At 34.6% G+C, this 14,917-nt stretch overlaps 1 protein-coding gene and 1 long non-coding RNA gene across 4 annotated transcripts in view; one reads left to right on the top strand and one right to left on the bottom strand.

The window, feature by feature from the left end:
- The window catches only part of LOC126916222 (cerebellar degeneration-related protein 2-like), a 51,942-nt gene that overhangs the window by 15,595 nt on the left and 21,430 nt on the right, over positions 1-14,917 (top strand). The window contains exon 1 of one of the 3 annotated variants that reach the window (XM_050721753.1): positions 4,736-4,793. The exons of the other annotated variants lie outside the window; for them this stretch is intronic. Coding sequence (XP_050577710.1) covers positions 4,751-4,793 — 43 coding nt within the window. The 5' untranslated portion in view covers positions 4,736-4,750. Of the gene's footprint in view, positions 1-4,735; positions 4,794-14,917 lie in introns of those variants that run through there. 3 annotated transcript variants of the gene reach the window in all.
- LOC126916243 (uncharacterized) lies at positions 225-3,004 on the bottom strand. The gene is made up of 3 exons (XR_007710504.1): positions 2,866-3,004; positions 888-941; positions 225-738 (listed from the first exon to the last, which is right to left on the bottom strand). It is a non-coding gene; the product is annotated as an uncharacterized LOC126916243 (long non-coding RNA).

The following is a 14,917-nucleotide window of genomic DNA, read 5'->3' as shown; positions in this document are numbered from 1 at the left end:
AGCATGTTGCAAACTGTTTCGCTTTCTTCTTTGTATTCATAAAAACATGGATTAGCATATCTGTAGCCTATTATTGCAAATGCCGTTAGAATGAACTTTCTGGTAGCTTCATGTAATCTAGATTCTTTGCCCTTTGAATTCTTTGGTTCTGTTAATCAGAAAAATAATACGCATAATTCATTGATAAGAAAATTATACAAAAATAATAATGGAGCAGCCTTATTTGATAACGGGGAAAAATCTTCCAAAATCTTTTTAACTCGTATAGAACTATATATAGAACTATATATTGTGTTATTTCAATTTCTGCATTGAAATTGTCCACCTATCTAGCAGTTTGTGCTCCGATATCAATTTCTACTTATCGTTCGTACTTCAATTTGAATTATAAGTAGTCTCTGGTGCTATTATTTTTGGAAGGTTATCTTACAAGGTCAGATCAGTGATAGTCGGTTTTGTATGGTTTCTGGCTCTTCAGTCTTTAATAACACTAAAGAGTTCGAGCTTCAATTATATTATTACATTTATCCTAGAAATAATAAAAAATATGTAAAGTATCTTCTAACAAAATGTATTAATAAAACTATACGAATATACGTACATATGAATAAAGATTTTTGTTCAAATATTCAACAAGGATTCATTACTGCATCGAATGTTACAGTTACAGGAAATTGGTTCTCGAGGAAGTGAAACCCTTCCTGTCAGACTACCACTAGACAATCTCTTTATTCCTTCCTGCAAACAATGGTGTATCTACGGTATAACTAACATTATAACATATATATAACTAACATTCCAATTAATGCTGTTAGCGTATAAAGATAAGTGACGAAACGTTAAAACGTAAACAGCAACTATTGAAGCTATTCTAACGAGGAGATTACCTGAGTAAAATTAACAGTGTGCTTAATAACCATGGTGCAGCGTTTCTCAGCATTCTATAAAAACAATTCTATAAATCTGTAACTCTTGAAATTATAGCTTATTGCGTTTTATTCCCGAAGACAAATTATGTTGTCTGTTTGTTAATCGATGTATTTTAATTTCGAATGACATTATCTGTTGAACTTTATACATACTTGTAACGTTGACTCAGCTTTTTATATTTATCCTATTAATTCCCAGTCAAAGTCACATTTGATAGTATACATACAGCTGGTAACATAAGTATTGGCACACTCTTTAAAACAGAATGTCATTTTTAAAATTGGAAGAAACGCACAATATGTCCGCTCAATGGAGAAAAGTCAAAAATTCGAAATTTCAAGTCTGAAAATTTTCCGATCGTAAAATAGTGCTAGTAATAAACTGTAATTTATAATATTACCTATTACTTTTACTGACTATACCAATTTGTCGTTAAAATTGTAAAGTGTACTGCAAAAATCAATACACCTTTTCAAAAACGTGCAATTAGCAGAATATTTGTTTTCTTAATTTCATTTTCATAGATTATCTTTAATACTATAGTACCTTTAAGGCTGGTAAGTAATTTTAACGTAATAATGACAAATTCTTCTAATTGTTTATATAAAATATTTATTAACGTCAAAGAAACTTTTTAAAATAGCACCAAAAAGTACCTCCGTAATTTTTTGCATGCTGTTTCTGGACATATTGAGTTTTCCATTGACATCAAATTTATTTGCTCAAATTTGGCCAAAGTGAAAAGATAGTTAAGGTTGTTATTAACGCGTTAATAAGCGATCCGGCCTTAAGCACTCAAATTGTGCTCTTGCGAAACGATAAGATACTCGTATTACTGTAAACATTAGATCACTTATTCCGAAATGTTTATACGTTATCTAATTTTCATTAGTTTCCATCCTAAATGTGGACAAATGAAAAAATGCTGAACAATTAATAAATAATCTTGACTTTTTATCCTCAAACCTACATACATAAAATGATCGGCACAATTTTTTAGGTATTTCCATTAAATTGATAAAAAAAGTTTTGAAGCAAAAGTTACTCAATAATTACAGAACAATAAATTGCTTTAGTGAACATTTGCAAAAGCTTTTTATTCAATAAAAAATAAAGATCGTTACAACTTTTATTCATCAAACTATATATTTTTCTTTATGCTAATCGATGTATATCTGTATTCTCTACAAAAAGGTATTAGAGGATTTAGGTTGAAGATTGTTTAGTTTAAAAGTTATGATTTTTGTCCCGAACGCACATATAAGCGACAATCGTGAAACAACTTGAATTCTTTGAGAAATTAAAAGGATTAATTAACTAGATTACGTGTAGAAGAAATTTTGAAAAAATAGCAGTTGGTAGCAAGTTGTAGAAAATATCAAAGGTCACTTTTTACAACTTTTTTTATCTGAGCCTGTAATGTATATTTAAACAATATGTTTTGTACATTTATGTTAGCTATACACATGCTGAAATTTTCATCGAAATCGGTTAACGTTGCTACGAGCTTCGGGTAAAAATAAAAAATCATAGTTTTCTACGATTTTTGTTCTATGACTGTCTACAAAATCTACATTTTTGTTTATATCTCGATACCTGTTGTTTATTTCTCCATTAACTAATTTCCATAAAATTTTCACCATATATATAACCAACATAAATCTACAAAACGTATTTTCCACATTTATATCACACGCTCAGATAAAGAAGTTGTAAAAGTTTAGTTTGGTCGAATTTTAAAAAAGTTATTCTATTTTATAAAGCGTGCCAATACTTATGTCCTTAACTATATATGGAAATACATAACGTTTAGGGAATGCAACATATATTTGATCATTGAAAAAATCTCTCTTGTCTCAGCGGTTCTTCGAAAGGGAGAAAGGAAATCAAACTTTCTCGCGGGAACACGACATACAATCAAAATATTATACATACCTGCTTCCGACCGCAACACACGAGTAATACAATCTCTCTTATATTAACTTGTACGCTTTGTCCAACACGGACACCTTATAGATGTATACTTTATTTTACTATTTACGTACTACTTCAGGTTTAGTTGGACGCATCACGAAATCGTTGAATAGTAGTATTTCGAATACTAGTATTTCGTAGCGTAGGGTTAGCTTCAAAAGTGTAAAGCATTTTCTACACGAGTCGTGTTGCATCAGGATCTTTTGTTATGCGATACTATTGCGAGCTACATAGGCTAGTATTCCATCCAGTTTTTGCATGAAGATGAGTAGGCGTTGAAAGAGAAGAATATAAAGCATCGTGAATTGCACGCGCGCATAAGTTTGAAAACGTAGAATGTCCTGGGAATAGATCTTCTCAAATGACTGCAATTTTATTTCCCGTGAATTTGAAGCAAATCAAGAAGATTTATTTTCTAGAAAGTTAACTCCGGATAATTTGATTCGTGTATCTGCTATTTTTATAGGAATGACATTGTAAAACGTGCATGTCTGTCTAGATCTCATGGTCTCATCATAGAAAACGCTTGAAAATTAAAGATAAAAATAGAAGATCATGACATCGATGCTTGTTTATCTTTCTGCTGTTAACTCTGTCGCGTAATATGTGCTTTGATAAGCTACTAATTAACTGAATGCTACAATTTTGAATATAAATTGTTTGAGACATTATTCCGTTTTTGATACTTTAATACCTAGTATTATACCAAACATTTTATATTTTTTGCGATATTAACATAACACATAAATACCTGTAATTATCTACCAGTAATATAACATTCATTACTGCGAAGTTTTTGATTTCTTTGAATCATATCGATCTCTATCTTGCATATATTTAACAGTAACGTGTTTATCGTGTAATATGAAAAATTATTGGCCATATATACGTAACAAATTATGGAAGTTGACTTCGGAAACATGAGAAGATGTAATGCGAGGGTACAATGGCATTGTGCGCTTCATTCTCTTGGCTTTGCCTGTTATATAACAGTAAGTAGCCTCGTAATTTAACAGTAGCTATGCTAGTGCTTCAATGAAAATGTGAAAATCTTATTAGACTTTTCTAATTAGTGTTAGAATTTTTGAATTGAACACACACGCACTTATCACTGTTCACATTTACTTGCATCACATTTTTATTATTAGGCGATAACAGACCATGCTTGGTTCGTTTCTTCTACTTTTTCCTTTTGCAAAAGTATTATAGTTTGTCGGGTTTTGATCGTGTCTTTAACAGTGCATTGCACTTTGTGCTCGAACTGCAATGTTACCATATTTCGACCAAACGTTGTGATATTCGTTAACAATATATTATTAATTTCATATACATATTTGCATGTAAATTAAGTGCATTTTGGCGGTGATATTTAATGGAAATGCGCAATACATTTGTAATTATAATTAAAAACTTATGTTTACATTGATACGATAATTAATGTTTGCGATATTATCTTTGGTGAAAGGAAGAAAGAAGTGTTTCAGCTTTAAGAAAAGTGTAACGCTCTAAAGATAAAATTCATAAAGAGGTCGTATAAGCAATTCGGGTTGTTATTTCGATTATGTTGATTTTCATCGAATGCAGATCAGGATGCATTATTTTATCACGACGATATTTTAACATGACGATAAAACAGCTAAGTATCTGTGACTAGAGGATATTTGAAATAGTACAAAATTTTATTTAAAAATCGTAGTAAAAGTATCCGTGAACGTTCCAAAAAAAGTTTTACGATCGATTAACAACTAAAAACTGGAACTAGTTAAACCGGAATTCCGGTAGGTTTTTAAGTTAATAAAATCAGAGAGAGTTCCATTCTGAAAAATGATCATTTCCAGCATGTTTAATGGATGCTGTGTATCACCTTCAACAAATGGACAAGCTTTCAGGTAGGAATCAAGGGTTTTTTTTAGCATCGTTTAGCTTTTACCAAGAACATCGATTCATCAACCCACGCGCATACTCTATATAGATTAACTATCGATCGGACGTCAATTAAAATTACCAGATTGCGCGTTCTTTCTGCAGACTAATTTGTACTTAATCATTTCACGTCTGTAATTTATTTAATTTCGAGGAAATCGAAACGCGTGATTTTAATGGATATTCGATGCGATTATAGTTCCTGCAACGGCCAAAGAACGCTACCTTATTTTCTTTAGTTCAAATAGTTAAGTTTATCAACATTCCAATTTCTTTATCGTATTTCTTTCGAAATTACAAGAGAAGCATCTAATTTGTTGCATCTAATTGTATATATTTAATGAATTTAAAGTGCTAAATTTAATTTCCTAGATAATATAACTATTTCATTATAGATACTAGACATAAAAGTAAAGAAAAGCAACAAAAATAGATTGATGTTCTTTGCGTGTGGTCTTCATAGGAAAATGAAAAATGATACTTGTCGTATTGTGCGCCTACGGTCTTTAAGTATCCTAAACTTGTTCGAAAGAAAGTTCCATTCGTTGTACACTTTTACCTATCGGCCTGCAATAAAGTAAAAGGCTCGTAAATAACAATAAGTCGTTGTAAATTATCAACCGAGACGATAACCAGTAATACAGCCAAGTAAGTACCGAATCGTATATCATTTTACTTTTAAACTCCATAGTATCCATCATAAACCTATTTGTTATAAATTCAACAAGAGGCATCATAGAATCGAATTTGATGATTTATAGCTATTTGTTCATGATACGAAATTACGTTGTGCAAGTTTTACGATAAAGTTATGTTCTGATTTACAGCGAGAAATCGACCTTTTATCCTCCGTTTTTTCTTTCTAACAAATTTAGGATAAACGTTAACGCGTTCATTTACACATCAAATGGGCATACAAATTTTCGAATTATATAAAACTTTTATTCCGCTGACTCGAATATTCACACGATAGATTAACACGACAAAAGCCTGCTATCATTTTACATGCTTACGCGTGTAAGTAATTAAAACAGTAGACGAGATCAAAGCTATTTTCTGTATCGTATGTTTCGTATGTATGATTCGCGTTAAAAATTAATATTAGCATTTATTAGAACGGTATTAAACTATATCTATGTATGTATCTAATATATCTATATCTATGTAATTTGAATTCACAATTGTTTTATTTAAATTCTTTCATAGCAGACTTGATGCATTCGGGCATTAGACTGGCATAGATTAGAACGTGATAATGTAAGATAACTGTTCCGAAGCTTGAAAGTCAAGAAAATAGAAAAGCAAGGAATAACGTACAGGTGGTCCATACAACTGTTTGCAAGTTACAAGTTCGTTTTTCGCAAGCTTGTATTACAATGCTCATGAAAATATTTTTGAAAAGGCTATTTCGCGAATTATTATTTATTTTTTGTCGCCGTGTCCTCTTTCGTAGCGAATCAAAAGAAAGTTACATTAGACAAGAGTTAATTTTGTCGACTATAATATTAGTAAAATTAAAAAAAAAAAAAGAACAGACCAAACATAATCTGTTAAATGATTATTTCATAAAATATTGAGAAGTCAATCCTATTTTTAACCTGTATCATAAATTATAATCGAAATCGACTGTATCTAGAGTTCGAAGTTTCAAAAAGATTTCTCCGTTTCAATTTTGCTGACAGACGAGGTTCTTTATCGGTGAAGGCATTCGGAAAAACACGACCGTTCCAGTTTGAAAGAACAAACAACGTTTCGAATGTGAACAAATACGGGTTGCAGAAGACACGTCTTTACTTTCCCGTGATTAACGTTCGGCAACAAGAAAAGGCGCATCGCGATACTGCACGTAGAATTTATCATACGGGTTTATCTACCGCAATTGCATTTCATTTTCCATCACAATTCCAACGTATTCGTGGGAGGCTTCGCATCGATCGATCGATCGAATTCGCGAAACAAGCGATATACATCGCATCCTCCAGTTTTCTATCTTATCTCTTATCCTTGTACGTCTAATTAAAATATTTTGAAAATTTAATGACAAACATCACGTTTTAAGATTCTATATGATTACAAGTTCTGAAGAAATTTAATCTGACTCTAATCTGTGGGTCAAAGATGTTTAAACGCAGTAGGGTTATCAAATGTTCAGCTATTTTAGCGAACTTTGAAGCTGGTTGCCCAATATTTCTTTTTTCACGTTATTAAAAATTTCTTTATATGCAAACGTAATGGCTGTGCTGCAGGTTATTTAGCTATTGGTAGAAGAGAATCGCAATGAAAGGTTGGGAAACACTGTTATAAACAGTACGAAAAAGTGTTGGTAACGTTTCACTTTCCCGCGGGCTATGTTAGTATTTTTATCTACATACGGAGGAAATAACATTCCGCAATGATGTCTCTTGTTATTCGCTACTCTCTATTTCACCGCTGGCGACGTAGGTTTCCGGCGGATATACAAGGCCATTGTTTTTGTCGGATCACTGTCCAAACGTGTCTCGAAGAAATAAACTACACCCGTCGCTCAATTTGCGTAGAGTATCCGTTCCACGTGGATTCGTTTTACGCGAATGAGATTCGCGTAAATAAAGTCTGTCAGTGCAAAATAAAAGAAATATGTACACATATGATGACTAGCACAAAGTAATGTACTTTTATCCTTATCAGATCATCGTGGATAAAAAATACCATGTAAATTAAAGGACCGGTGTATTTAAATTTAGGTATATACCTACATACATATATGTATTTTATTTCACATATAAGGTACTGCATCGTTCTTTTCGAATTCATTATACGAATTTATTTCAAATTATCTTTTGATATTTACTGCCCAATTGAATGAGGTGTACTTCGTGAAGGGTGCCAAAAGAATACTCGGCGTTTATTAATGTTACTAGCGTGTGCTGCCCAGGCCCAACTCGGATTGTTGTCTCGCACTCTCTGTTACGAGCTTTCTTCGTTTCCATTTTTTATAGGGTGTCAAGGTCCCCAGAGAAGAAACTTTTCTTCGGGTATAGGGAAACAGCTTTCTTTTTCTTGTCGATGGCCCTTGCGCTTTTCCCGAAGTCCCAAGGTTTTTTCTTTTATGACGCCCTGGCCACGGACGTCGTTTCATAGGCCATGTGGCCAACCATGCGACCAAAGTGCGCTTCAACCCTGGAACTTTCTTTACAGTCTTGTGCCCCTACATAAATTTTAGAAATGTATGTACATATTTGATTGCTACGTAGTACATATTTATTTTCATGCCGAGGAAGTAAGATTAGAAGAAGAAAATGCTTTTCTTCGTACTAGTTACAACTTGTAGAATCTCATAGAAGAAACTTGTAGAAGATAAAAATCCTAAATTTCCCCACAAAAGCGTAAATTCTGTAGAGGACGCAAGAAAATATAGCGAGTTTCATAAACAAATAAACAAATATTTGGCGAATTTCTACAGCACGAAGGCTGCATAAATTGCTGGTCACCATTCATTGAAAAGTGTGCGTATTTACATTCGATTCTATCGATTCGAAAGTAAAGAACTTTCAAATTAAATAATGTAGCGAAATTGAGAATTCTAACTAATTCGTAGTTATCGTGATGAAAATATTACATACAGCTATAATTAATTACTATTTTCAATAAATTATACAAGTTCGCACTTCGCATTAAGTTACAAGAAATATAGCGAATAAATATATACAAGATATTCTTGAAGACTTTATCATATAAAAGAAAGGTTCAAAGGTTACATCGCACGATCCTGGTTCTTAACAAGCTCATGAGTAATTTACGAAACAATAGCCTAGAACGAAAATTAATAACCGCTCCCTCTAATTATCGATGTTACATAACTTGCTCCTCTTTGTCTTTGCCAAAATAAAATGAAAGAGGAAGTTACTCAAACGTTAAATTTAAAGTTTCAAACGAAAATGATAGTTACAAGTTCTCGAAAGTATTAGGTCATCCCATAAGTTCGTTCCGTTTTTCGAGCGGTTATACATGTTAAGATCGTTTACATACCTTTCAGTTTTATGAAAAAATGTAATCCCCCTCTCGCTGTACAACCTCTTCCCATCTTTCAAGTGCATTGGTCCCTTATCGCCGTATGTTTATAAATCGACACATGAAATGTATACACAAAAGTCGGCACGAACTTATGGGATGACCTAATACTAAAAGTCTAAATGAAATTTATTCGTTTTTATTAATTTTCTGTTTCGTAACTATAGAAGTTGCCGATTTAGAGATGACCCGATTAACGGCTCACATAATTTTAACATACCAATAATTTAACATCTTACATCGTAATTTCCTTTATGAGAGGTCGACTCGATAAAAGAAGATAAATTTTTTCTTGGCAAGATTTCGCGATGATTCGTAAAATCGTAGTGTCCCGCGTACCGTTAAACCTATGCTAACCGGGACGAATTCGATCGGGCATCACTCGTCCCTGAAGCTGTCTTGCTAAGCTCAACAACGAGCGATCATATGCTCGGTAACGGTACAAAGTGCAACGCGCATGGTGCATTTACGATAACAGAGTGCGGCCGCGAAGTAGTGCCTTCATAGATGCCTATCCAAGTAGAGATAGAGCCTAGACTTTGTGACCTGGAACGGAACGACCGTCCCGTCTACCTATATGTACCTACATACTCTTTTCTATGTATACGTACAAGCATCTGTATTTCCACAGCTATGTACGCATTCGAACTGTATGTAATACGGTACCGATCAGAATAGGGACCAAGTACAGTGTTTAGCAAAATCGCGCTTTTACCGAGAGGACGCTTATTATAATACCAGACACGAGTTTCTCGTTCAAATATTAGTACAGAGTAACTTTGCTCGAGGTTAACACAATTATTACCAATTTTCATACGAGCTACTTAGAAGTGGCTAGCTTCATTTTTTACAAATCGCTGAATTCTACTTCCAGGACTTTTCTACCAGTTCATAATTTTACAATTTTATGCGAAATAGGCCAATCGGCTGATCTAAAATCTACAAAATTTTCTCGATCACCGTCGTTCGTCTCACTATCAAACTTGTTCTTACGCAGGAGAATTTATTAACGTTGATAACTCGTAGCATCTGACTTGTAAAATTCCACTAACGATAGCAGCCAAATTATGTAAGAGCTCTAATATTAGCTATTAGTGAAGCGACAAGTGACTAGCTCTGGGTTAAAGACTGTAGTGCGCAGAGCTTTTGCGATTTTATTCGTCGAATTTATATTGTCTTTTGTTCGGTTACGCGTATTCGACGATAAAGTTTCCGTTAGTTTCCCACACTTGAAAAATGCACGGCTGCAAGAGCGTTAATATGAAACGACCTTAGGATGTCGAGGAATACTCAGCCGGATGCAATGTAAGCGTAGTATGTATCCAGTGCACGGTAGATGATATTACCAGAAGAAGAAAAATTGTTCAAGGAAGGCGTCCATGGTGAACGTCCACCGTCTCGGTTACTCAAATGTAATTAGAGTTGTACAAATTTAAATGCTACCGTAACATCCTGACGTATTCTACGCGTTATGATTGCTTGCCTGTCTCTCACTAGACGGTTAAAGGGTTAATGCTTGACATACCTAATCACGATCACGATTAACGTTCGCTTCTTCTTAGTTTCTTTAAGCATGAAAATATATATTACGTAACTTACATAGAACAGTTTTTGTCGTACATAGCTACACAGGACAAAGACTTCCGTGTTTGAAACCCACTTCATACGCGTGCCGACGTATAATGAGCTCGGTATGCGTTTAGGGTGGAGCGACTGGGATATAGCATACAACGCGAGCGCATGGCGTTTCGATTTTTATCAGTCACTCGCGTGAACCTGTCACATCAACTATTTACCAGTACTAGTATTATGACATCATAGTTTGTAAACCACGCGAAAAGCAATGCCCTTATGTAGTCAATGTTCGTACGTAATGGCGCTTGAGTCGAGGCCCATAGTTTTATGAGCTTAAGAACATCGATCTTTTTTATTAGCTATATCGAAATATAATAAACGAAAATAATATATAGAAAACAATAGAAACGTAATTTTCTTGAAATACGGTGTTTGGAGATGGTCGACACGAACCAGGCGTATCGTCTAATTTATTAAGCAATTTTTCTATCGAATTTTGATACGCTAATAATATAATATCGAGACAAGACCTAATATAACATCGAAAAATTATTCTATTCCCTGATATTGTGTTTCGGTCTTTAATGAGAACACGCTGTTGCGAGTGATCGCTCGGACCGTACTAGTTAAACTATACTACTCGTTGTCCATATATTTGCGTATATCCTTGCGCACGCCTGCGTACGTGGCGATGTGAATCGTTGAATATTTGTCGTAAAATTCCCGGAAGAGTGGCACAAGTTGTAAATTACCCGTCGATGCACATCCTTACTTCCTTCTTTTTACAAGGTATAAACGCAAAGCACGCGTCGGAAAATACACACCCCATTCACTACCTGTCGCTCGAAAGTATCTTTTAGCGTGCTTATCCCATTCTTTCATTCTACGTGCTACTATAGGAATGCAAATTTCTCCCGTAAGCTTCTTTATATCGTACTATGGAATCGTACGCCAAATTTAACTTCCTCGCTTGCAAGAGTTTTAAACTAGCCAGTGTTTGAATATTCAGCATTAAATAATAAAACACACGGGCATTGAACCTTTGTAAATATGTTTGTAGAACAACGACGAATACATAAATTGCTAATAGTCTGGCGGATTATCCGACAATTTCGATTTTGTTGTATTTTAAAAGCAAATGAAACCTTTTTATCTTGATATACAGATAGTTGTGTTATTTCTCTCTGACAAGTCTAAATACATACGGAATTTGTCTTTCAGTGGAAATACGGTAAAGAACCTAGAATAGGTGATTATAGATAGACATAACTACATAGCTTACATTTACCTTCCGGTGTATATTCGTTTCGCACACATCTCTACTTCCTGCGTGTGTATCGGTTAAGTATGTAAGCACGTATCTTTTAACAGGAAAGTAGTACTAGTGTAACATCCGCGGCAATGTGTAACTCTCATTCGTACTTTGACAAGCCAGAGTATGCTTCGAGTCTCTCACGCCTGCTGCGCCCTTCTTTAGAACACCTTCACGCGTCTATTACCATTTCTCTTGGGAACGCAATTCGAGAACTTCGTGAGTTTCGAATAGTTCGTACAACTTTATCGCGTTTATTATTCGTATCGCCTGTTTAATTCAGAGTTTCCTATTTGATTATTAACGATTCAAATGATTGGATATTAACAAATAAAATATATTTATTTTTATATATTATTATGTAAGACGGACGAAGACACAGAGTTCTATGTAGATAGATATTTCGTGTCTTCACAATGGGTACCACGAAGCGGGAGCACAACTCGGTCGAACGAATCGAGCGTCCTCGATTTCAGTTTCCCGTAGATGCTTTAACGATGATCATTATCGTGAGAATAAAACTGTATTACGAGACAATTGATATGGTCAAAGAAATTCTAGCTTTTTACATTTCGTTCCGAATCGTCCTCTGAAATCCACATGTTTGCAATTGCGTTTTGATTGACTTAGAACGTCTCATACCTTCAGTACCTTTGTATAATCTTACAATAATGCAAATTCAAATTAAACATAGCGTTTCACATCTTTCGTTTCGCTATTTCGAATTTATTCCATACCCTCGACGTATATCGACGACTGATTTGATATTCTTGTTTCATCATCGAATAAAGAAGAGAAAGAAAATCAATGGACGCTGTTAGCGGAATATTCAACTATTATTGCTTAATTGAAAATGGAAAATGTACACAAAAAGCAATTACTCTTGAATTTAAAGAGAGAGACAAATTTATACGGAACTATGATGCCTACGTAATTGGATGAGAGTTTAATGAGATTAGAAACGTGGGACTCGATTCGGTAAAGAAAATATAGGTAATCCGTGCGATGCGTGTGTTCAACTAGCATTTCTATAGTATCTCTGGTCACGACAACGCACAGGTTAATAAAAATTAGTCGCGTTTTCGTTGTAAACATAATGTCCACGTTATAAGTATCACTACCATACAAGACGATTGTAACATACAGACATCCAAGTCGAAATGTTACAAGTAGGTATTTAGGAATCGATTCTACGTGACACTGCAAACGAAAACGAAGTTACGTGAAGCGTTTCTCAACTATCATCGTTACACATGACCTAAATGCACTGTTTAACGCTCGTTTAGCACATTCATTGTTGGTAATTATCGCGACACGCAAGTGGAAACTAGTTAACCGGCGAAGAAAAAGAATTTGTCGAGTACCCCATTGCCTTAAAAGCGTTTGCTATAGATACTACAAAATACTTTCGAGGATTAGAACTCTTTAGAATATCGAATCGGTAATACGAGTTTGTAGGAGCACTGTACGTTTGAGCGAATAGATTCAAGCGATGAGAGTTCATTTAATTGGGCATGAATTTAAAGCTTTCTTCAAACTTTTTTCCGATTGAAATAATTATACGTTACTGTTCGATCAATCGATACCTTGTCAACAAATCTACTAAACAAGTAAGTCCATACTATTTCCATAACTCGGTGAAACTATTTAGAATATGTTTCTCGTGCATTCAGTTTCGATCCGTAACGAGATGCATGTATATCAATTGGAACTGCAAGTTTCGATTTGGAAAGTAACGGTCCATGGGTCAGATGATCGACCTTGCCGATGCATAATTTCGATTTGCTTCACGTTCATTGCAGACTCTGATTTTCCCCAGAATCGATGGTCAATTATTCGCGACTCCGTTTAGTTCGTGGTTTCAAGTGAAACAAAATCAATCTATTCGGAACGATCGTTCCGCTCGTATCTCGATTTTTTTCATACGCAATCGTCTCGTTGCCTTTACCAGTTTCCTAGTCTCGTTTCCGATATGTAGGATCGACGAATTGATTGTCGTTCACGAGCGAACAGTCTGCAAAAATGCGCTTGACACACTGCCTCGGATTCATACGCGCGTGTCCGCTTTTGAATTCACGTCCTTTCGGACATTCAACCTGTTAACAAATATCCGACTACTGGTTATAAAATAATATCATTCGTATTACGGAATTGTAATATTACATTGAAATTTATTCGCATCTATGGCGCTACCAAAGTTCAGCTTAATATAAAACCAAACTTTGCCTGGAAACTTTTAACAACCGCTATAAACGCATATGCATAAATATCGTTTCGCGTAATATAAGGTGGACGATGTTGTTGTTTCCTTCAGTTGTATTTATTAATTAAAATGTTCATGGTTTTGTGAAAGTAACTGTGTTAGAAGTTGAACCGTACGCCGGCATGTAGAAAATGCGTTTGGCATACTGACTCGGTTTTACGCGCCATCGCACCTACGATCAACTGCCAGGAAATATCCTTCGAGTTTCCTTCCGACACTGTCCACCGTAATAAGCGTAAATTTACTTGCTCTCGAAGCGATAAGATTTACACAATAGGTCGTTAATGCAGAATAAACAATGGACATACTCGATTAGCATCTTCGAAAACTTTCGGATACTATCGAGCAAACGAGCGCCACAACATTCTTCGAGTAGAACCAATTCTTTCTTGAATGCTAGAATTGAAGGACTCTCCTACAAACATCTTTATTCGTCCTATAACGTATAACAAATGTATTTCAATAATTCTGTTCTCTGCGTGGAATTAATTATTGAAGTTTTTCAAGTTATCTTCTATATAGGACAAATTAATGTTACATGCATTCTGTATACTTATTTACATTTTTCGGTTTAATAGTAAATTAGTTAACGTACTTATTCGACATAACACGGTGGAACGTATTACGTAATTTACTTGTAAATGAACAACGATTATTATTAAGGACCGGTAAAAATCTTTTCAAAAAACAATCACATCGAGTGTTATCTTTGAGAAGTTTGATAGATTCCCACGGTCGGCGGAATAATAAGAACTCGCAATAAATCTTTCGTGAACGAATATGTGTCGAAATCGGCCAAACGAAAGCCTTTCTCCTTTCCTGATGTTCGGAGCTAATCGTTTCATCGCGTGCGATATAATGTGAAATTTTTCTTCAACGCGATGCATCGT

This window comes from Bombus affinis, chromosome 5 (genome assembly GCF_024516045.1).
Source record: "Bombus affinis isolate iyBomAffi1 chromosome 5, iyBomAffi1.2, whole genome shotgun sequence".
In the NCBI taxonomy this organism is placed as follows: Eukaryota; Metazoa; Arthropoda; class Insecta; order Hymenoptera; family Apidae; genus Bombus; species Bombus affinis.
This window is presented reverse-complemented; position numbering and strand designations above follow the sequence as displayed.